General features: G+C 42.9%; 1 protein-coding gene and 1 long non-coding RNA gene across 6 annotated transcripts; both read right to left on the reverse strand.

The window, feature by feature from the left end:
* Positions 1-3,422: 3,422 nt before the first annotated feature.
* LOC140683690 (uncharacterized) lies at positions 3,423-9,644 on the reverse strand. Its single transcript, XR_012055016.1, has 2 exons — positions 8,331-9,644; positions 3,423-6,547 (listed from the first exon to the last, which is right to left on the reverse strand). It is a non-coding gene; the product is annotated as an uncharacterized lncRNA (long non-coding RNA).
* Positions 9,645-11,574: 1,930 nt separating this feature from the next.
* On the reverse strand, positions 11,575-23,547 carry ZBTB24 (zinc finger and BTB domain containing 24). 5 transcript variants are annotated; one of them, XR_012055013.1, is made up of 7 exons: positions 23,132-23,547; positions 19,379-20,372; positions 18,806-18,973; positions 17,533-17,616; positions 16,775-16,937; positions 14,451-14,532; positions 11,575-13,573 (listed from the first exon to the last, which is right to left on the reverse strand). XR_012055013.1 is itself a non-coding variant. In XM_012572765.5 (7 exons), the coding sequence occupies exons 1-7, from the start codon at positions 23,360-23,362 to the stop codon at positions 12,805-12,807; spliced, it is 2,412 nt and encodes an 803-aa protein (XP_012428219.4). In that variant the 5' UTR covers positions 23,363-23,547; the 3' UTR covers positions 11,575-12,804. The 5 variants fall into 5 exon arrangements, 2 of the variants coding, with proteins under 2 accessions (XP_012428219.4, XP_072782874.1); XM_012572765.5 differs by having other exon boundaries at positions 16,775-16,858; XR_012055015.1 differs by having other exon boundaries at positions 13,506-13,573; positions 14,451-15,380; positions 16,775-16,858.
* Positions 23,548-23,553: the final 6 nt, after the last annotated feature.

Below are 23,553 nucleotides of genomic sequence, written 5' to 3' on the forward strand. Positions count from 1 at the left end.
TTAGTTTATAGTAGTCAGAGCAGGATCAAATGTTTGGCCTTCACTGAGGCCACAATACTAAAACATAAATTTTCTTCTTTTTTTGTCTGAGATATCATTTTATCATATCAATGCTTGTAGCTATATAACCATATTGACAGTATTTTCCATAAATTGTAGGTGCACTATGTTCATAGGTCTTTTTCTCTTCTCCTGCAAAAATACTTAACACCTTGTGAACATTTAAGCCAAAAAACCCAAAATATTTTCAAGCCATTCACATGTGCAAGATGCCATGGTTTTATTTTTGCTGGTCTCTAAAAAGCTGAGTTGGAACTAATGCTCTACCTTACAGCAGACAGGAAAACCATCTGGGAATCATGAATTAAAGGTTAATCCCACAGTTAATTATCTTGCAGGCTACTGTAGGCCTTTTGTTATATGTAGGTATAGCCGCCAGTGTTTGGAGGATCTCTGTGTCTTTGATCACTCGCCTACAGGAGGGAGAAAGTGCCTGTGGGATCCATTTCTATCCAAAGCCAAGTTCTGCAGGCTCTGTTTTGTGTGGGGCCACTAAACCCAGGCACCTGTTTCCTACTGACAGGCTACACTCACTACACTCTTTAGAAAGTTCTTCCTCACAATATATGCTGTCAGTTTTTGATTAAGTAACTTCCAGTTGGCATTTTAGGAGAGGTAAAAATACTGTGGCTTTATGCAGCTACATTATTTGAAGAAGCAAGTGCTGTTCCATGTGCCCCAGCTACAAATGGCCAGTACTTTGGAGATGAAGTCAAGAGACACTGTGAGAAGTGATAATATTAGGAGTGCCTCCCTGTGAAATATCCTCCTTCATTTCCCGGCTTCACAGCACTAATCTGAATCCTGAAAACAGTCCAACATTTTGCGATCTCTATGATTTTCAGGCTGTCCTTCTCCCACGCTGTGGGAGGACAAGCTGTGCCTCCTGCACAGCGACGGATGCCAGCAGAACTCCATACAGCTTTGTACCATATCCCATCCCACCCTACCCCATCCAGCAGAGTCTTACCAAGCAAGGAGGGGATGCTGCAGGCACCCTTTGTTCAAATGGGGACATCAGAAAATCTGAACAGAGCAGAGCCTGGAAAGTACCTGGCTCTCCTTGTTGTCACTGTGGCTTGTTTTTGCTTCCTCAGGATTAAACTCCCACTCAGATTTAGGAGGGTCTGCCTATAAGATCATGGATCCTACACCTTTCAGATTGCACAGAGCCAGTGGCAGGGCAGCAACTTGAAGTGAATGTTGCTGGTTATGGATAGATCCAGCTTTTGGTTTGTTCTCTGTAGGTTTGAAAGTTATGCTATTTTGCTACTGTTAAAGATGCTGTCTTTCTGCATGGTGTGGTAACATGGAAACTACACTATGGATTGTTCTCTCTCTGGTAATACTTAAATATTTTTTTCTCTTCCATCAAGCAAACTGCTTAAAGCAATATTCTTGTTTATTACATTCCTGAAAATCTAAAAATTTTAGCAGGCTAGTCGTATATGTTAACCTACTGAGAATAAGCTTCTAGTATGCATCTGCTAAAACAATGTTTTTCAGGTTGTGAGGGCAGAGCAGAGCCTGGAGGATTTGTGAAACACCTTCCTGTCTGTCAGGGCCCAGTTTGGGCTGACACTGAGCTTTGCAGCCACAAGTTTGTAACCTTTGGTCCTGGAGACGCCCTAGCAGCTTCCTTAGTTTTGCCATAGGATTTTCTAGCTTGAGTAACATATTTCTTGTCCAGGTGGGTCACTGGCTGGAAGGTGATGTGGAACTGTGAGTTGTTCCTATGGTGACTCTTGTTGGCCATCCTGAGGATCCCTCTTTCTTTGTGATGGATGGAGAAGCTTTCATCCAGGGAAAGAGTTGGGGGATGAAGGGCTGCAGTTGTGGTTCTCCCTTTGCTGCTATTCACTGTACAAGTCCCTTTTACCGGCTCCCTCAAGCTCCCTTTCCTTCTTTTGCACTCACCTTTTTCGTTTCCCGCAAAGGTTTCACTGAGTCTTCAGCCAGCACAGTCTGGTTTAAATCCATCTTTTAGCCAGTAAAGAAGCTAATGAAAATGTACCCATAAAAAAGCACTCTGGATCCCTGTTATTGTCTGTAATGACTCTCACCAGAGTAGCTCAAGATACTGAGCATGGCAATTCCCTATGGCTGCTTGATTATTCCCGGATGAGGAAGGCAGGAGGCAGAGAGGGTGCTCAAAGCACAGGCTCAGCTTTGCCTCTCCTCGTGCCGCTGCCAGTGGCAGAGGACACGGCTCCTGTGGGCACAGTTCTGGCTTTGAGGGTGGGACATGGCTGGCTGGGGTGGGATACCCAGCTGCTCCCAGCCCGTGGCAACTTGCACAGGAGGGTGAGCAGGATACTTTATTTAAATAAAATGACAGAGCTGAATGAGTGGAGAGCAGATACTGAGTTAAGGATGCCAGGGTGCTCCCAGAGTAGATCTTTTCCAGGGTGAGGAGAGGAGGCAAGCGATGGGAATGAGAGCTGTGAGGAGGTGAAGAGGATCCTCCATGCTGGCTGGAAAAGGACTAGTGAGAGAGAGAAGAAATGACTCCCAAGAGTGATGACTGGGGAGAAGCAACCATTAGGTATGCTTGGGTTTGGGGGATTATGGCAAGGACTTGACTTCCTTTTCTGTGGAGAGGAGCGTGGCTTTGGGGTGGGGAGCAGGGGTTCCACTGATCCTGTCATCCTCCATCACCATCTGACCTGATCACAATGAGCAGTCAAGAGCCCCATCAAGCTCTCAACAAGCTTGGAGGAAAGTGAAGAAATATTTCAATTTTATTTTTCTCTGATTTTTTATTCTTGTTGCCTTGTTTGAGAGCCTTTCTCAGAAACTGATTCATACAAATGGTAGTTAAATTTTAACTGAACAGTTATTCTGACTGCTCCTTGTGGCTCGCAAAATTACTTCAGCAGACTAATTTTGGAGTGGGATGTTTTGTCCTTTGACACAATGCTTCAGTATGAGTGATTCTGTGTAATTGCCTCAGTCCTCTCATCTCATTACAGTAAAATGAGGTTGTATCCCATCAATTCCAGCAGGCGTTGGTTGCAGTGCCCAGGCACGTGCCAAGCACGGAGTCTCCCAGAACATTACTGGCTGACAGAGGCATCTCTCACCCTTTTCAGATATCGAAGTTATTTGCCCTCTGCTCTCAGGGTAAAGTAGGTTTGCGGGAAGTATCAGGAAAGCAATCTAAGCCTTAAAATAGAAAGGCATACCCAAGAGAACACCTTTCTTAAGGTGGAAAGCAACTTTTAATTAAAGAGGGGGAGAGCAATCTCCTCCTTTAATGCATCAACATGTGGACTATGTGCAATATGGGTAACAAAACTTGAAGGGACACATTCAAGGTTGTCTGATTCCAAATGAAATCCACCTTAAAATTACTGAAGCAGTTTTTGGTATATTGTCCCCTTCCCACATGACATGGAAGCTTCTTTCCTGAGCAGCACAGGGAAAGCACAAGCTCTGCCTGGGGGAGGATGATGGAGCTGGAGTCAAACAGTGCATGCAAGCTGCCACAGCTCCCCTGCGTGCAGAGGTGCCTGGGTACATGTAAACTTGTTTCTACCTGATGTGTAAATCAAGTAAATCTATGGGTTATAAAAAAATGACAATTTTTACCCAAACAGAAGGATAAAAAGGTGCAAGATGGGCTCTAGCACAAATACATTGGATAACATTGCTGGAAAAGAGGATTTGCAAAATTTTAAGTCCTTGGTGACACCCACCTTGGAAATAATTCAACAGCCAGTCCTTTTTTTTTCTAATATCAGCTTATGTTATGTTCTCAGAGATATGCATGCCCTGAGAGCCTGGGCTTGCTCCTGTTCCAGGAGCTCCAGCATCAGAGAAGTGACTTTTGCCTTTTTCTTTCCACTCCAGGAAGCTCATACCATTTAGTGCCTTAAATCCCACACCCCAGGCTTCCACCTCCAGCAGCTTTCCTGCTTGCCACTACATTTTGCTTCATGCAGCCTGGGACCTTGAGGTGAGGCAGACTCTTCACGGGAATCTTGGGAAAGAAAGTTTTTAGCTGCACTTAGCATTTCTGATCTCAGTGTTGGCTGCTGCCCAGCCTGCTCAAATGGTTTGCATCATTGCCAGTGGAAAAGCTTTTATAGAAGGGAACATAAATAATTTTCAAAATTGCTTTAACTGTCATAAAGTGTCTCAATGGATAGCATTTAATCTAAACCAAAAATCCCAAATGCTTATGTCAATTACATGGGTTATTTTTCTTAAATAGTAGAAGAATGTTCTTTTTTTATTTACATTTTATTACTTTATGCCAGTACAAGGGAACATTTTTAGTTAAATTTAGGTCATGTTTGTAATTTCTCGACTTGCAGGTTTTTACATGAGATTCAGAACTCTCCTTCCACCTGAGAGTTGAGGCTGCTGGCAGCAATGCCTAACGCTTGCCCAAGCCTGAGAAGCTGCCTGAGGGCCCAGATATCAAGAGTTAAAGCTGACTTACTTCAGGTACTTTAAAGACATTTAAACAGGGGGTAGGTGCCTGGAGATCTGCAGCTAATCTACTTCTGCATTTCTAGGGTCCTGTCCACAAAGGTGAGTATTTGAAGTTTGAAGTAGGCAGTGGGTGACCATCAGCTCTCATTTAGGCTAGGACAAGGGGCTGGTGGAGCTGAGCCTCAGGAAGGGAACATAAGAGGACAGAGACAAGGTTATGGATCAAAAAGTGTTCTCACTTAAGCAGTCTGCCCTTGCTAATACAAGCAGATTATAATTCTGACTGAAAACCAAACCTTTTTGCTTTAGGGAGATGAAAAGCAGTTCCTAGGTTGTTATGTGAATAAGATGGGATCTACAACTTGATTTTTGTGGAAATTCACCATTTGCACAGTCAGATAGCTGGGGAGACCTACCATCAAAAGTAGGACCATAAACTGACTCTCCTTCATCTCCCTTTCCAGTTATGGTATCTGCAGGGTAGATAAAAGTAATCATCAGAGACCACAGTTATGACAGGCATTTGTCACAGGGTTGTCAGTGAGCAGCTCAGCTGTGGTCAGAGATGTGGGTTGCCCATCAGCCTTGGGGAACTACAGCTTCCATCCCTGTTTCACTGCTGAAATTTTGACAGACCTTTGGGCAGAGCCCTGCTTCTATTCCAGAAGACAATCTCTCTATTAATTATTTCATGCAGTGTGTTTAATTGCTGCTGCTCTGAGAAGGTCCAGCTTCTCCTGCTGGGAGAGCTGTGGCAGTGGCAGCACTGAGCCATAGAAGCAGTGCCCCAAAGAAGGACGTCTGTCAGAGGGAGTAGGGTTAGAAGGTTAACTTTATGATAAGTTAAGGCCACTAACTAGTCTAAGAAAGGATAATTGATAAGAGTGAAATAAGGAAACCAATATTTTTCCTTTTTTTAAAATAAGTCTGGTTTTGCTACATTGTTTAGACATTGTCTGGGTATCACTAGTCCTCTACAGTAGCAACCTTAATATTTGATTGCTTTTATGGACTACATAGATATTATTCATTTGCTTGAAGCCCACACCACTCCCTGCAGCTTCCAAACTGGTGCTGGGGCTGAAGCCTAGGGGTCACCTCTGCCATAAATTTGGTTACATGGAAAAACAGGTGCTGGAGCAGCCCCACCACCATCACTGCCAAAGGCACCCACCATGGGCCCACAGCAGCCTGGCCACCATGAGTTTGAGTCTGTCAACAGGGCCCAGCTCCACAGCAACACCAGACACCAGCCCACATCCTACCCTGCATTTCTAAGCACTTCCCAAGCCTAATGTAAGCAGTTTTCAACCCAGTGGGAAGTTGGAAAATGCTCCAATTTCTCTTTTCCCCTGAAGGAAGTAAAACCACATTACACAGAAAGCATGTGGCAGAGCAGAGGACTGAAGCCAGCTCTTTCCAGAGCTCTTGATGGATGCTGTCAGTAATATTTAAAGGATACTTAAAGACTCTTGCTAATAGCAAATGCCCAGCAAAAAGTGGGAAGTAAAAGCAAACATGAGAGAACTGCTTCCCCACTCCACTCCCAGCCTCCAGTGAGCCTCTGCTCAAGGATTTCCTGGTATCTCTCTGTTTAATTCCCTCTGGCAGCTCTTTTCTGTTTGAATTTCTTTGCTTTTCAGGGAAATGTGAAAGTCTGGCATCCACAAATTTCTGTGGCAATGAGATTTACAGCTTAATTACACCCTGTGTAAAGTGTGTGCCTCCTTTTGACGCAAAAACTCCTACCCACAGCTGTATTTGCTGGGCACTGCTGAGACATCATTCCCGCCGGCAGCGTGTGCATGGAGCACTTCCAGAGGGGTCGCGGCTGCCACAGCAAAGCTTTGTGCCACCGCCCCAGCTTTGCTGGCTTTTGCCTCATGCAGCATGTGCTAAAGCTGCTTTGTGCGACAGCTGCAGGTTCAGCTCGGGCTTCCATCAGCACAGCGAGGTCAGGTCACTTTTCATCTCTGAGCACCGGGAACTTTCATGTGTCAAAGTCCTGTTGCAGATGAGACAGTTGTGATTTTCATGTAGAACAAACCTATGTTAAAAAAAAAACAACAAAACTAAACAAACTGATTTCTCATTTTAATAACAATGTGCACTTTTCCCCCAACTGTATATCCCTCTGGCTTTATGAAGTGATACTTTTTAACATAACCACAGAGTGAGAACCAAAAAGCCGCTGAGCTAAATGTTGCTGAATTACAGTGTCTATATAAAACCCAGACTGAGAAAGAAATCACAGGTTGCAGACGGGCCTCCTCCAGGTAGCCCTGAAGTCTCTCTGGTCTGGCTCAGTGGTAATTTCTTACAGTGGTTCATTAGGGCAATGCTTTTTTTAGAGTTTTGTTGGGATTTACAGCAGTGCTGAATTTGAAGAGCTCCATCCTCACAATAGCAGAGACTGTGAAGAAGATGAGATGCTCAGTGTTTAGCTACTACAGCTGTTCCCTTGCCTGAAATATCCGTGCACAAGGTGTTATCATTTCACATGATGATGTTCTCCTGCTGAAAAAATGCAGAAAACGAGGCAGACAAAACAGTTTGGACGAGGAGACATATTAAAATGGTAAGACAAGGCAGTTTTAATTCACAGCCAGGTCCTGGGTGGCAGCAGATGAGCTGAGGTGTTTTGTGGGCTGTGACTGAGTGATGCAAAGGAAAGCCCTTTCCTTCCTCCTCTCAAAGGTTGGCAGCACAGCTGCTGGAGCTTCTGTAGGCTGTAAGCTAAGCAGAATCTAATTATGGTGGCCAGATGATATGGCTTTTGCTATAGCCAAAACGAGTCTATAGGAGCCTTATGTGAAGTCCAGAGCAGAAGCAGCATACCTAGAGTCAAATATTAAATCAGCTTCAGAATATACTGTCCTTGGCTATCTATTTTTCCCTACATCCATATTTTTAGCTTGATATTAGATTAATTAGATTAATACAAATGAAGTTTACTGGGCTTTTTGAAACATCTCTTTTCTCCTTTTTTACCACAACATTTGAGGATTAAACCCAGGGCAATCCACTACATATTATTTTTTAAAAATCTTGAGATTGATGTCTGCGTTTTGTAAATGTGCTTGAATTTAATCTTCTTAAAATTTAATCTGCACATACATAGGACTGGCTCCCATTAATCCTTTTTATTTGAAAAAAAATTACTTTTTTTTTTAAACTGATAATTTCTAGATATTCTTAATGTCATTGTGGGCAAGAAAGGGAATTAACTAGAAACATAATAGTCAACTGACAGTCGAAGTTGAAAAGCAATGATTAGTCTAACAAGCGTTAACAGGACTGTTTTTCTGAAAATTTACATTGGGTTTTTTTATAAAAATAGCATGCCAAGAACCACCAATTAGTTGTTGTCTCAATCTACTCTGTTTTTTATTTCTCCACTTCTTTTCTCATCACTTGGTGATTCAGGCACATTAAATCTTTTCAACAGGTTGCCAATTATGAAAATGACATATATTAAAATCCTGAACTGGGTGACTAATATTAATTTTAGACTCTATTTATTACCTGTTTATGACAACATGATATTGTTCTGCAGGCCTGCTTGTACTCAGATGAGGATAAATGTTCTGTGGGTGGCAATAGTTAGATGTAAATTAGCTGGTGCTGTTCTGCTTGCCAGCTGTGACAGATGTGCTGTGCTGCATTCAGTTTAGAGAGGAAAACAATTACCACAAATTCGTAAAATTTGGAAAAATACAAACTGCACACGAGGTTGTGCAGCACCTTTAAACAATGATCCTGAAAGCCTTTCAAAGGTGGTGCAGCAATGCTCTTGGAAACTTGAAGTCCTATGAAGAATGCACACATACGCTGTCACAAGACCCAAGAGTTTTGCTTCTGTGTGATTCTTAGAGGGTTTTCATGGTCCAAACTTCTCCACCTGGTGCAGCTGCAGCTGTTTCAGTTCCTTCCAGTCCAAAATAGCATCTCAAAAAAACTGAGAAACAGAAGAGAAAGCAGACAAAATTAATAAAAAAAAATAATTATACATACACAGACATACATGTATTTGAGACCCCTACACTAAAGCAGAGCTGCTAGGGGTCACTGAGAGACATCTTGGTGAAGGCAAGTAAAATCACAGAATCACAGAATGGGTCAGGTTGGAAGGGGCCACAGTGGTCATCTGGTCCAACCTCCCTGTTCAGGCAGGGTCATCCCAGAGCACACAGCACAGGATTGTGTCCAGGCAGTTCTCTCTCCAGTCAGGAAGACTCCACAGCTTCTCTGGGCCATGTGTTGCAGTATACTCAGTCACTCACACAGGGAAGTTCTTCCTCATGTCAGAAAAATTTGCAGGACGGGGTAAAAGCTTGCAAACTAAAGCAAAATTCTGCTTCCTGCTTTTCCAAATATACTTTCAATTAGGTAGGGTTAAAATATTAGGCAGAAATGAGCAGTAAGCATACTACAGTGAGATGCTGAGAATATGCCTGGATGGGTTTTTCCATTTGGAAGGATTGCTTGGGACAGATATAATCACTAGTCCCTCTGTTGTGGAAAACCATTTATTGTTCACTGTGTTTTACAGAGGATCTGAAAAAGGGTAGAACATAGAGAGCTGTTATAGCTCATGGGACTGCAACTCTGCAAGAAGCAGACTCTTTAATTAGTCTCTAATGACTAAGTAAAAGAGGTCCTAAAATCATAGCTCTGGAGAGTATGGCATTACTTCTTCCTCATCTACTCTTAGTGAGAACCTGCAGTGCAGGACTGGGAAAAAGGCTGGCACAGATGGATTTCTGCCCATGTGAAGATAAGCATGCCCAGGAAGGACGCTTGGCTGCTCCCGCACTCCAGGGCACACCTGCTGTGCAAACCGGCCTCCTCCCAGCCACTCCCAGCTCAGACTCGCTTCTCTGGGATAATACTTATACTGGAAACTGTCAGGGACACAGCCTGAGGCAGAGCTGGAAGACTGGGGAGACAGGAAACATGCCCAGCTGCTGTGCTCACACAGGCACAGGGTTGGTGATGAGGAATGAATGCCATACTAGCTCCCACAGTTAAGATGAAGTGGGAAAAGACTGAAAAAACCCACATCCAAGCACACCAGGATAGGTATTAGCAAACACCAAGGATAACCTTCACCACGATGACTAACCAGCTACAACACTGAAATGAGTCTTCTTTTTCTCCTAGATGCTAAGAGAAAATTGCTATACAATCCCTAGTAGTGCTTTCTTTTCCTATTGTCAGGGTAATTTGCTTTTACAGCCCATATGAAACAAATACTCTGATATCCATTTATCAAAACCCAAGATGCTGGACTGGAAAGCCAAGCAGGGGAATTACAAACACAACAGGCAAATACAGGCTCCAGAGTGTATTTGCTTTACCTCTTGGGGATTTGTTTCAACTTGCACCTGGAGAACCAACCAAAATCTTCAGAAAAAGCCAAAATTTAATAATCTTGCATTTGGTGAAAAAAAAAAAAAAGTGAGATCCTATTAAGAGTTCAACTACACTGAGTAACTTACAAATTGAGCAGGGAAACACACAATGGTGTTAAATGCTTACAAACACGGATCTTTCTGTAGTCCTCTTACTGCCCTGCATTTATGTCTAAAACCTTAATCTCATTTTAACATAGAAAGCAGTGAGATGGATTTGCTAGGATTAATCTATGTGAGAAAAAGAGCAGTTAAGGTGTTTACTGGCTAAGGAGTAAAGATATTTAGAGAGCTGTTCTGAAACATAGCTTCTAAGGGATGCATTTTTTTCCTAAATCGTTATTAGTGGCAGCTGGACTGAAAAACAAAGCTACAGTAGTTTCCTTTCAAATTCAAAGCAATTCTAGACTTCAGCTGAAGCCTTAAAAATGCATACACAGAAAAAGGATTATGTTTCATCTTTTAACAGAAAGGCATTCACTAGAAAGGAAGCAAATCTGTCCAAAAAGCAACATTTGTTGATATGAGAAGCCACGCCAGCTTCTTGAGTGCAAGCTACAATATGTGCTGACAGCTTAAGCAATGCAGGGTGCAAGATTAGTCATTGCCCTGCTATTCACAGCAGCTTGTTTCTTCACTGGTAATCTGCAGAAAAGCAAAACAGAATTCCAAACACCAAACTTCAGGTTTTTTAGTTACAGAGAAAGCACTGAGAAATGAGCAAGTGGAAGTACCCTGCAAGGATAACTGCATAATGAACAAAATGAAGTCCAAAGAAGAAAAGTATTGAACAGTTCCTTTACTGGTAGCCTCAGAATTTAGCTTGTAACCTGTTTTTAAGCACTTCAGGATTTGTAAATATATGGCAGACAATGAATTCTGTGCAGGTTCCTGTAAACTTACGACCAGATAGTAGTCTGGCTGCACTGTACAATGTTATAGATAAAAGCTGAAGTTTTAGGATTAAACTGCCAGAATATTTACTGTAAGCTTACACAATTAATCAGCCTGTTGTAACAGGCTTTACTGTATTTATTTATCTGCTCTTACTACACCAAGACTTCAGGCTTCTCAGGCCTGAGTTCTTCTCAGACAGAACTGCAGAATATACTGGTTCATTTTGGTGGCAGAATGTATGCAAATTTTATTTCTCTGTTCTGAAAGGAAAGGTGAAAAGCCTAAACACCTTTGCTGTAGGATGGCTTGTTGCTTTTTGGATTTGTTGCAGGCTTTTTTTTTTTTTTTTTTTTTTTTTTTTTTTTGCATTGATATATTCCCACTGTCTACCCTTATCATGATCCATTTATATAAAAGTGATCCAGTACTTTGATAACAGGAGATACTTTGCCAAACATCTGCAGCATGCAGTCAGGAGCTGGCCAAGTAGTCTGGACTTGGAACAAGAGATTTTATAAAAAGTGTGGGTAATTTTGCTTTTAAATTCACCATGATTTTAGATTTTTTTTTTGTTTGTTGTAACATAAAACATCCATGTAAATCACAAGTATGACATTTTAAAGCTGAAGAGACAATTGAGCATGTTCTTTTAAGTAACAGTGGCATTTTACCTGGACTTTAACATACCAGTGGCATTATATCTGGATTTTAACATACAAGTGCAAAGGTGTTACCAGTAGTCAAAGCTGAAACAGAAAGCATGTATTTTGGCAAGGCATTTTATTAAGATGTCAAATCTTTTTTGTTAGCAGTCAGTCATTGAAAAAAATCTGTACACATCGAATTTAGTCAACAAAAATAGCTGTACAACTTAAAGTGATGTGCTCCATTTAGGTAACTTGTTATGCTCTGAAGCGATGCTCTTCATTGTTTGAATCCTCACATAAACAATTACTAGTCTTAACATATATTAAAGTAAGATTATGTTCTTCTCTCAAAAAGTACAAAAAATAACACTTTACATATACAGTGGCTCCTAAGCTTAGACAGAATCCTGTCAGGTAGAGGGTTTTGCACTTCAACAGACAATGCTTTCAACATCAAGAACTCTTCAAAGTGCTTGGCAGAGTGTGTGAACACTATCCCCACTTACTAGATGATGAAACAAGGCACTGAGGTCAACTACCTTGCCCACAGTCACACAGAGAGTGAGTGGTAGAACTAACAAAGCAGAATTTGTGGGGTTTCAGTTCTCCAGTGTAACCATCACATCTCATTGCCACTATTCAAGTGCAATGGCTTAAATGTTTCTGAGGAGCAAGATGTGTACAGCACACAGTAAACAGTAGGGAAGATTCAGGGCCAGTTAAAGGCTGCAACAGTTTCAACCCAAACCAAATAAATTTGGTAGTCAGTAACTCATAATGCACTTCAGGGAATGATTACATAGAGAATTATACCTGCAGAAAAAAAGCTCATTAAACATAAGAAATATGGTGTTAGCTTTGCAAAAAGTACTGGTTGTCTTAAGCTTGATAGTAGCTCAGGTATAACGTTAAGTTTGTCAGAGAAGTGGTACTTTCTGATCCACAGATATTCTAAACATTGTTCTCCTACCAGCAAGATGAACTTCTCTGGAGAGTCACTCAGAAATGCAAATAAGGGCAAAGTATCTGCTCAGGAGGCAGAGATGCGTATGAGGCACACAACCACACATTAATTACTTGTAAGGTACTTGTGGAAGACTAAGTATGGTAAAGAAACACCAATCCAGAAAAACAAAATAGTCTAAAATAAATATGGTTAAGGAAACTGAGTCACTCATCCAAAATCACCAAGAAATGCATCTTTGGATAGCTTATGTTGCAAAAAAGAAAGTGTGACATGCGTAATCCCTGCCTGGATGAGAAGCATTCTCTGGCCTAGCCCTCTGCTGACAAACAAGCATTTCAGAAATCCTGTCCCTGGATAGGATGCTCATGAGATGACTCATTTACTGACAGAGGCTGCTGATGGGATTCGGAACAAGTACACTTTGATTATGTTCTTCACTGACTTGATGGGAAGGAACCGTGTCATGGCTAGAGTGAGACTGCTGACTTGATTCCTGAGCCAACTGCACGTGCTGAGCTGGATGTGAAGATCCTGCCAAGTGGATTTGTTCATTTTGTCCTTGATGAGCATGGAGATGTTCTAGTGCTTCCTTGGAAAGAGTGATGACATGCATTTGTTCAGGTTGGGCAGCCTCTATTTGGTTTGCAATCACATTGATACTTTGAATTTGTTCTGCTTGCTCCTGCTGAGCTGAAAGCAACAAGTTTTGCAGCTGCTGTGGTGGCTGCGCAAGGAGCGCGAGGTTCGCAGCCTGCTCTGTCGTCATGCTGGGGGCATTTTCTGCAGTCACAATACTGATGCCTTGATTGTGGCTGGGCATGAAGTTGATGTTGTGTACTGCATCCGTAACCAGCAGCTGAATTTCCTGCCCTCCCGAGGTGGCAAGTTGGTACTGCTGCAGCTGGAGAATGTTTCTCACTTCTTCCGGATGAGCGTTGGTGCTCGGGGCGGCGCTGGCTTCCTGAAACTGCTTTTCCTTGCTGTGAATTTTCAAATGAGACTTCAGATTGTCCAGACGAGCAAACTGCAAACTACATTCTGGGCAGGCAAAAGGCTTTTTGCCTGTGTGTAAGATACAATGTCTTCTCTTAGCACTGGAATCGGAGAAGGATTTTCCACATATATCACAAGAATATGGCTTTTCTCCTCTGCAAAAGGAAAGAATTTGATCTCATTAAAATATTCACTTTGACAATGCTGCTTTCTGAAACTTAATCTGTAATAAAATACTTAAATGATTACATTGTCTTTCTAAATTTTAAGTACTTAAAGGACGGTGTTAATAATCTATTTGATCTCCTGATTATCTCTATTTGACTTCACAAACTGCACAATTAGTATATACTCCAGAGCTGCAGAGATAACTGCCTTCCTCTCATAAAAACAGAGGTACAAGCTCCATGCTGCTTGACCTTGACAAGAATGCAACAACTTTACACAATTCTAAGCACCGAACATTTTAAGAACATTAATTAACAGTGTGGGCTTAAAACCAAAAAGAAGTTTCCAAATCCTAACTTGCTGTCTGTGTCAACAGGACTAGAAAGTTTACTGGAAATGTTTTCTTGGACAACAGTTCTCCAGTGATTTACAATCTAACATGTCTTTATTCTATGCATTGCACTGACAGGGGCAAAAATCAACTAATGCTGTTAAAGAGAGATAGCTCACAGGGCAACAAGGCAATGCTCCAATAACCTTGATATATCACAGCTACTGTTCTGCTCTCAAACAAAACTTACAATAAAATTTTCACAAAAATAGCATAGCAGTAAGTACACTGTCAGTGAGCAGACACAAAACACCGAAGAAGACACTTACAATATCTTGGCACATGAGTATTTAGGACTTCAGTACTTTCCACAACCAATTTTTTCCTTACACAGATTAAGCAAAAATGTTTTTAACAATCATTCAAAATGCAAACAAGTCCTGGCTGTTCTGTAATTAAACAAGCACTACTTTTAGTTATAAAATTAGAAGCTACATTTTGAAAGAATATAATGAAAATAAGACATACTTTACCTGTGAATTCTAATGTGAGTCTGAAGTGAACTTTTTGCTGTAAATGATTTGCCACAAATCTCACAAGTGAAGGGCTTCTCACCTATCAAAAAGAAATGTGACTTCCCTTTTTAAATTGCACTTTTCATAAATTCATTAAAAATATTTTGTATTTTACCATACATAGTATCAAGTGTGCACTGTTGGCTCCTCACGCTTCTGTCATGGTTCAGCAGATATCCAAAACCACAATGAACTCACTAGTCAAAATGAGGGTATAACATTTTAAATGTACACCTCTAGCATTTCTCCCCTTTGAAGATGAAGAATTAGGTGATCCAAGCCCCCAAAGCAACAAAAAGCTGTACCTATGGCACAGATGTAGGTGTTCCATATGGAACAGAAATGCTTTGAAAAAGGCTGTCCCTGAACCTGGAATGAATGCCATGTTCATGTGCAGCACCATCCAGGTGAGTAAGCTCAAACTTCCAAAGCTGGAAAATGAATCCATTATCTTAAAACTTGCCTGTCTTTCTATAAGGCTTCATCACACTAGGCCTATGATATTCTGGGAACACCAGTTAGAAAAAAAAAAAATTATTGTGAGTTAAATAAAATGTGAGTTTGTTTGGGGATTTTTTGTTTATTTCTTGGGTTTTTTTTTAGTGCATTTGGAATTCTGATGTCTAATTGAGTAGAAGCAGAGAGGCCAAATTAAATTATAAGAAGGTTCATAGAAACAGATACTACCCAACCAAAGCAAATCCTAATTCACACCACAAATCCTTGTAGCACCGAGGTTCTTTAAGACACCAGACACGAGAATCCAGACCACCACTGTGGTAATTCACACCATCAAAGCACACCAAACCCAGGCACTGGGCAGCAGTCAGTTTCCAAGGAAGCTTCCCATTCAGCATAGAACTGCAATGCTTACCAGCTTTCATGTGGCTTTGGAGGGCATGGACAAAGGATGAAAGAACAAGAAACATTTGTCAGAAGGGACCTCTGGTCATCCAGTCCCAGCTTGCTAGTGAAAAAAGGAGTAACTTCCCAATTAGACTGTATTTTTATGACACAGTGTTACCAAACTGCTGCCAAAGGAGAACAGTTGTACCTATGTTAACACCTGTCCCCCAAATGCCTTGGAATTTTACTTTGCTTTTGAGATGGGACAGATGAATTACTATTTCTACGTAATTAATACTGGTATCTTGCCTGTTTTTTCTAGTAGCAAAATATAGTGCAAGCCAGTTTCTGCTAAAAATCAGCTTAGCTCATATATTTTTGCAACTTACCTTGCTAGTAAGCTTCCTCTTCTCATTTCTCACCCCAAACTCATTTCCCACTACATTTAGAGAGCTGTATCAGCTTCAGATACAAAACTCCTGCGCGTATCAACACCTAGTTCTCTTCAATGCAAAATTATGTAAGTATCATGTGCTAGCACTATTCTGGATAACCAAAAGCTCCCAGAAGCACAAGTTTTGACCCCAGCATATCCCAGAAAATTTAAATCTTTTTCACTTAGAAAAGAAGAGGAAACGAATGAGATAAAGTATGCTTGAGGCTGAGTTATGTATTACAACTGCAAGCAACACAGTTAAGAATAATTTAATTTTGTGAGGAAACAATTGCCACTGTTTCTAGTTTCTTTAAAAGACAAAATTATTCACATGTCACCTTATGAACTTACTCTTCAAAGGGAAGTATTTTATGATGTGTATGCCTTGTTATTATGAGAGGATAGATCAACATTTTTATCTCTGTTATCCATCATTACCAGCCTGCTCTCTAAATCTTTTAAAACACCCTCTGACGCACTTGCATTAAATCATCCCTCCCAGCCCATCTCCTCTCAACATCTGGTTTATTAAAGCACAGTAAAAGCTAAGTGGAAATAATTCTTTTTCTGGTCACAGCACTTTTCATAAGCAACCATCTGTCACAAACAAAGGTGTCCATCTCATTTGGACACACACTTTCTGTTGCTTGCAATCTCACTGCAAGCCCGATACATGCTGGATACAACTCTCCCAACAAACTGCATTCTCAGTCCAGGACTCTATCACGGGAAAGCTAACTGGCATTTTCTGCAGCAGGGGGAAAAATGCCCTCTTCCTGTAACAGGCACTGCTTCTGTGCTGCTGTAACACAAGCTTTTTTTGTGCTTCTGCATTCTTGATGTCAAATTTCTTCATTAGCAACACAGGCATCGTTATGTCACAAGTAGAGCAGAAGTTCATGCCACAGAGACAAGTGTAATTTGCTTAACATTGTTTTGTCCATGTAACTTCAAGAAAAAACAAACCACAAACCCCACAAAACACAAGGTACAAAATTACCTGTATGTGTTCTTAGATGTTTCTTTAGCTGAGCTGCATCCATGAATTTGCGCCGACACTGGTTACATTCCGGCAGTGAACGGCCTTGTCGCAACAACAAAAAAAGTGTCAGTGCCTAAGTGATCCCCTCTATCTCTTCCGTGATCTTTGTTAAAGCACTTTCCTGTAAAATAACCACTTTGATATAATATAGAGATAAAACAAAAGGTGATTCCTATTTCTCAATTTAGTATTACCACAGGAAAAGAGGGGACTGACACCTGCTCCTGCCTAAAAGCACTTTCTGTTGAAGACTTGTAAATTCTGATTTTCTCCACCACTTCCTCTGTGTGTATCTTCATCCTGTTCCAGAAGTGAGAAGAACACTTCCTAAAGCTTGTATGCCCTTACTAGTCCAGAGTAGTGGGCAACTACAGTGCAATTTGCACACCAAGCAGCAGACACAATTGTTTATATAATTCCCAGCTTCTATGTAGCATGAACAGCAGAGCTAAAATAGTAAAGTTGTATGTCAAATACAGTGTAATTAATTTTTAATCATCATAAGAGCCCTTCTCAATTAAACACTTTTCTACACATCGCATTTACTATACACCATTACGTCTTTTTCACCCTATCCACTGTTATACCTATCCAAGATAGGACACATCAAGGTAGCAAAGACCAAATACATTACTGAGGAAGAACTTTCAGCATAAGTCAATCTTTAGGAAGACAAATCAGCATGGACTGTAAGCCTCAATCCAAACTTGTTATACCTGTGTGTAGTCGATAGTGGCTCTTGAGCTGTCTCTTTTGGCTGAAGTATTTCCCACACTGATCGCAGGTAAAAGCCTTCTGCCCTGTAGAGACACTTATTAAAATGTAAGCCATGTCCAAAGCAAGTGTAAGAAAATAAATAAAATACAAAATTCAGCTGTGAGGAGCCAATTCAGTTTTGATTTGCCTCAACAATGCCAGAGGCATATGGGGGAGGAGCTGCACATGTGCCACGCCCAGGAGGCACCTAGGAAAAGATGGAGGAAAGCCTTGTCTCTGGGGAGAGCTTTCCTGGCAACGAGTCCATGTCTTGCATGGGAAAAGCAGACAGTTGAGGAACACCAAAGACACTGTACCCCAGAGACACTCTCCAGTCAGACGGCAAAAGGTCTCTGCCAATAGACTGCGATGGGACATGGACTGGGCCAATGGTTTCCTGTCAGCAGGCAGACTTTGGGAGGAGCTGGGGTATGAAATGTAACTGTGTCACAGGCCCCGGGGCTTTCTGAGTTGGGCTTTTGGCTTGGGGATTTTTGAGACTGTGCTTTTGCTTTTGAGGCTTGGTGATTGACAGGCTTTTTGAAACTTGCTTCTGGTTTGGCGCTTTTTGAGTCTTATGCTTTCTGCCCTGGCCCCAGCCTGCCTTTTGGCTCTCCTGCCCTCGCTGGCTCCTGCTCACCCTCGCATTCTGTCCTGCTTCCCTGTGTCCCTGACCAACCCCCTGACTGCTTTGTCCCAGCGTCCCGGCGTACAATCCCGCCCACCTCTGAGCCAGCCCACTGCTGTGATCCATGCCACAACCGTGGGCACGGTTCTGGTGCAGGGCTCTGGACCTCCTGCCCGAGTGTCCCTCACCTTGTGCCTGGCCACCCGTCACCGCAGGAGCCGTGCCCAGGCAGGCAGCGTGCACACCCCCCACCTCGTTGACATCGACAGCACTCCCTCCGGTGTAAAAGCCCTCTTTTTCTGTCTCCCCTCTCTCTCCTCCCATTCCTTTCCCATTTTTCTTCCTCTTGTTCTGTCTTTTCTAGCTGTCTTTAGTAGGATAACTTCTCTTAATGTTGTTTTTTCATTACCAATAAACAGTTTTCAGATACAGTGTTTGTCTCATGTGACGTTATTTTGTTCCTGACCGTCCACTTTTAAAATAACTCCTTGCAGTTCCCCTCAGTGGAATGTGACACCAGCACACACAAGACGGATCAGAAGTACCTTTTTTTCAGAAAGGCAGATTCTTGCAGCAGAAAGCAACATTTGCCTTGAAGTATTTACCTGAATGTAGGCTCATGTGCTCCAGAAGAGAATGCTTTGTTGTCAGAGCCTTACTGCAAATGGTGCACGTGTACGGCCGTTCCCCGGTGTGCATTCGCTCATGGACTTGAAGAGAATGCTTCTGGGAAAAGCCTTTGCCACACTCACTGCATTTAAAAGGACGCTCTCCTGAAAGCAAAAGATGAGATTTTTAGTCACAGATGCATCATTTCTCACTAGATATTCTAAGTTGATAGTGAGATGCGCTGCAATGTTGTAGCTACTGAAAAAATTAGTCTCAATTAGTGGTAAAGAGACAAGCTTCACAAAGGAATAAAATAATTCTTTAGCTATTGCCATATAATTCAGTGCTTAAACAATTAAATTATTGATTACACTGAAATCTAGGTAAGACATAAAGGTTCTGAGATCTGCTGACAAGAATAAAACAGCAAACACAGAACACACCGTAATTTGGACCAGCATGCTATTTTGGATATTCTTGCTGCAGTCAACAACCGGCACTTCAGCTATCACTTGCATTTGGCAACATCCCTTAACCTAACCCAAAAGCAGCAGTTGCTGAAGGCCTACCTGTATGGCTTCGCTGGTGAATAGCCAAGAAGTGACTGTACTTAAATACTTTGCCACAGTCCTTACAGCGGGCTTCAGAACCTGCACGTTTTCTTTTTCCATCAGTTCTCTTTGACAGTCCTTTCTCATCCTCATCCCCAAGAAGTTTATAATCTTTCAGTTTGATTGACCTCCTTATTCTGCGTTTGCTGTAACGGCTCTGAGTGCTCTGTATTCCTTCAGATTTGGGATCATAGTTTTCATCTTTCTCAGCTGACAGATCAACAGCAGCCTCTGAGCCACAAGCAGGTTCAGTTTCTTCTCCCTCTTTCCTCACTGAAGCCTGTTCACTGGCAACTGTTTCTTCTACTTCAGTGTCTTTTTTCATATAATTTTGCTCATTTTGCATGGAGTTGTTTTCTCTCAGCTGCCCATCTTCAGTGGAATTTGCTCCTAATTCTTCTTCTTCTTCCTGGACAACCTTGATTTTCCTTGGTCGCCCCCGTTTTCGCTTTGGTGGATCATCATTTTTCCTTTCACTTGCAACAACAGAGGCTACACTTTCAGCTGGAGCTGGCAATGCACAGCCTGGGCTGCGGCTTTCCAGGTAGTCTGTACAGGCCCATACCAAGTCAGTTACTTTCAGAAGCTGGGCAGTAGCCAGGATTTGCTCTGTGCTTTTCTCACTGGCACAGAGGCAACCAGTGTAAATAAATTCTAGTAGAACTCCAAAGGTGTCTGCAACCATTCCCTCCAACATGTAAACTGACTGCCCTATTTCACCCTCATTTACAAACATCATTGAGAAGTATTCACTGCTGGCAGCCAGCAAAGCTTTGTGGGCTCTGAATTGCACATTCTCCACTATCAGAGTAATGTCACAAAGAAAATCCTTTTTTCTTTGCTCCTCAAAATTAGCTAGAATGGTATCTTTGTGACCTTTGGAGTGGATGATCAGTTTCTCAGAAGGATCAGTTGTTTTTGCCATTTTAATTATGAATATTAAAGGAGGTGCCTAGAAAAACAGAATAGCTTTAGTAAAGAATTATTTTAACAGTCGGCATTATAAGACCCAAGTATCATTTGTTATACCCATAACAGAGTTCAAGAATTTCTGAAGCAATTCTGAATCCTCTGAACTTCTGAAAAATCAACACTATTGCTGACATGGAATTTCTTCAAAAAGTATTTGAAAATTCTATGAAAAGGCTACAGATAGTTTTTTAGATCAGAATTACTGCCTATAATTTTTTTTATCTCTGATGTACTGTGAACCCTATATTATCTAAAAAAATTGCTCCCCTAGCTTCTGAAACTAAAACAATCAGACAGAAACAATTTCTTGGTCACAGCTCCTTAGTACAGCACTGGCTTTACATGGCAAGGCTTTGGTAGCAGGGCAGTTACAGGGGCGGCTTCTGTGAGAAGCTGCCAGAAGCTTCCCCAATATCTTACAGAGACAACACCAGCTGCCTCCAAGATGGACCCACTGCTGGCCAAGGCTAAGGCCATCAGCTGATGGTGGTATCACCTCTGAGATAACAGATTTAATAGGGGGGAAAGAAATGTGCACAACTGCAGCTGGAGAGAGGAGTGAGAATATGTGGGAACAGCAGCTCTGCAGTCAGTGGAGCAGGACGGGGAGGAGGTGCTCCAGGTGCCAGAGCAAAGACTCTCCCACAGCCCCGGTGCAGACCATGGGGAGGCAGCTGTGCCCCTGCAGCCCACAGAGGTCCATGGTGGAGCACAGATCCACCTGCAGCCCCTGGAGAACCCCACACCAGAACAGGCTGATGCCGGAAAGAGGCTGGGAGCCTGTGGAAGCCTGTGCTGGAGCAGACTCCTGGCAGGACCTATGGCCTCATGGAGAGAGGGGCCCACACTGAAATGGGTTTGCTGGTAGAACTCTCCAACCCCATGGAGAACCCAGGCTGGAGCAGACTGTTCCTGAACAAGTGCACTTGTGGAAGGGATCCAAGCCAGGGCATTTTGTGAAGAACTGCAGCCCATGGGAAGGACTCAGGCTAAGGTAGTGGGAGAGACCCCACACTGGAGCAGGTGAAGAGTGTAAGGAGTCAAAGGAGAATCAAAGAAAAAGTGCAATGAACTGACTGCAGCCCCCATTCTCCATTTCCCTGCACTGCTGGAGGGACGAGGCAGAGAAAACTGGGACTAAAGCTGAACCTCGAAAGAAGGGAGAGGTAGGGTGAGCTGTTTAAAGATTTGGGTTTATTTCTCATTATCCAACAATGATCTCATTGACAATAAAGTAATTTCCTCAAGTCAAGTCTGTTTTGCCTGTGCTGGAAACTGGTGAGTGATCTCTCTCTGTTCTTATCTCAACCTATGAGCTTCTATTATATCCTTTGTTCCCTGCTCCCCTCAGGGGGAGTGATGGAGTGGCTCTGGTGGGCACTGGTGTCCAGCCAGCACCAACCCACCACACTGGAAACAAAAAGGTCAATTGCAGTTTGATCAGTGCAGTTTTCTGAGGGACAAGGTAGGAAATCGTATAATAAATTATGCCATGGTTTGTTTAAGGTGTTAGGGCACGGGTTGGAGTAGATGATCTTAAAGGTCTCTTCCAACCTAGTGATTTTGTGATAAAACTTCACTGGTATCAATGTGGCAGGACTTCATGACTTCTTTTACCCCCATTTATCCTTCTGAAAATTTTTCTTTTTTAACACTTTAACACTTTTAACTTTACTAAGCTTCAGCCTAAGAAGGTAGGCAATACAAACACAGAAACAGCAGTGTTTTGAAGGGTTCTAATATAGGGCTCATTAAGGTACTATTAACAACCAATTTGACTTGCTAAGCTCCTTCAATAGTAAATTTGCAAAAGTTAATAATAAACCAGAAAAAAGCATCAATTTCAGAAGAATCCACCAAATATTATGGATGAGATATGCCCAAAATGTCCTATTTACAAAGCTCAGCTAAACCAAAGATAATACAAGTGTCACATTAAACACATATAAATTTACATATTTGTATTTAGTTAGTGCAACAGTTTCAATGACCTGAACAAATGCTCCATGAAACAGCAGACACTACCTACAGATGATACCTAAAGGCTACTGAGATAGTGAAAAAGGGACTCTTTAGCCCTAATCAGCTACCAAATAGTTCACAGCAGAGCCAAATTCTTTTATCTGGGAGCTTTAACTTCCAGAGCATGTGAGCCCGATGTTTGTTGCTGGAGCACCTTAAAGCACAGCTGCACGTGTGACCCAACCAGCCATATCGTGCAATGTAAGAATTCCTGGACAGCTGCTGCCAACTCTGCCTGCAGGCATCCCCTAACATCTACACGTGCTCCAGACAAAGTAGTGGGTGTTTTGTGAGTTCTGATCGCATGAAGGACTTCATGCTTAACCAGGAGGTGACAGTATTAGTATTTTGACTGCAAAATCCAAACCACGCAACTTCACTAAAAACCCCTCAGCATTACAGAATGAGGCTGCACTCCCGCAGAAGGCCGCACGCTGCCGGCAGTGCGTTCGGATACACGCTCCGGCCCGGCCGTGGAAGGGCCGAGGAGCTACGGGGAGGTGACCCCGGGGGGCAGCGCACGGCCCGGGGCTGGGCCTCGGCACGGCCAGGGCCAAGGGCACGGCGCGGATCGCCGCCCCCGCGCACCGTGTGAGCCCCCGGGCCGCCCCGCGAGGGAAGGCCGCTCGTCGCCCGCGGGGCAGGAGCAGGGAGCGGGCGCTGCCCCGCGAGAGCCGCGGCCCGGAGCACCGGCCCGGCCCCGGCACCAGCACTCACCGCTCGCCGCCGCCGCCGCTGCACTTCCGGCCGCGGCTGGCAGCGCGCCTGCGCTGCCGCAAGGAGCGCGACGCGGGCGGGACTTGGAGCCGCGGAACCGCAGAGCCGCCCGCGTGGGTCAGCCGGTTCCAGCTCCAGCCCTGCCCAGGACAGCCCCAGAATCACACCGTGTACCACAGAACGTTGCCAAATGTTTTTCTTAAACTCTGTCAGGCTTGGGGCTGTGACCATTTTTGCGGGGAGCCTGTTCCAGTGCCCAACCACCCTCTGGGTGAAAAACCTTTTCCTAATATTGAGACTAATCCTCCCCTGGCCAACTTCAGGCCATTCCCATGCGTCCTGTCACTGGGCACCACAGAGAAAGGATCAGTTAGTGCCCATCTCTTCCACTCACAAAGGAGTTGAAGACTGCAACGAGGTGT

This window comes from Taeniopygia guttata, chromosome 3, assembly GCF_048771995.1.
Source record: "Taeniopygia guttata chromosome 3, bTaeGut7.mat, whole genome shotgun sequence".
In the NCBI taxonomy this organism is placed as follows: domain Eukaryota; kingdom Metazoa; phylum Chordata; class Aves; order Passeriformes; family Estrildidae; genus Taeniopygia; species Taeniopygia guttata.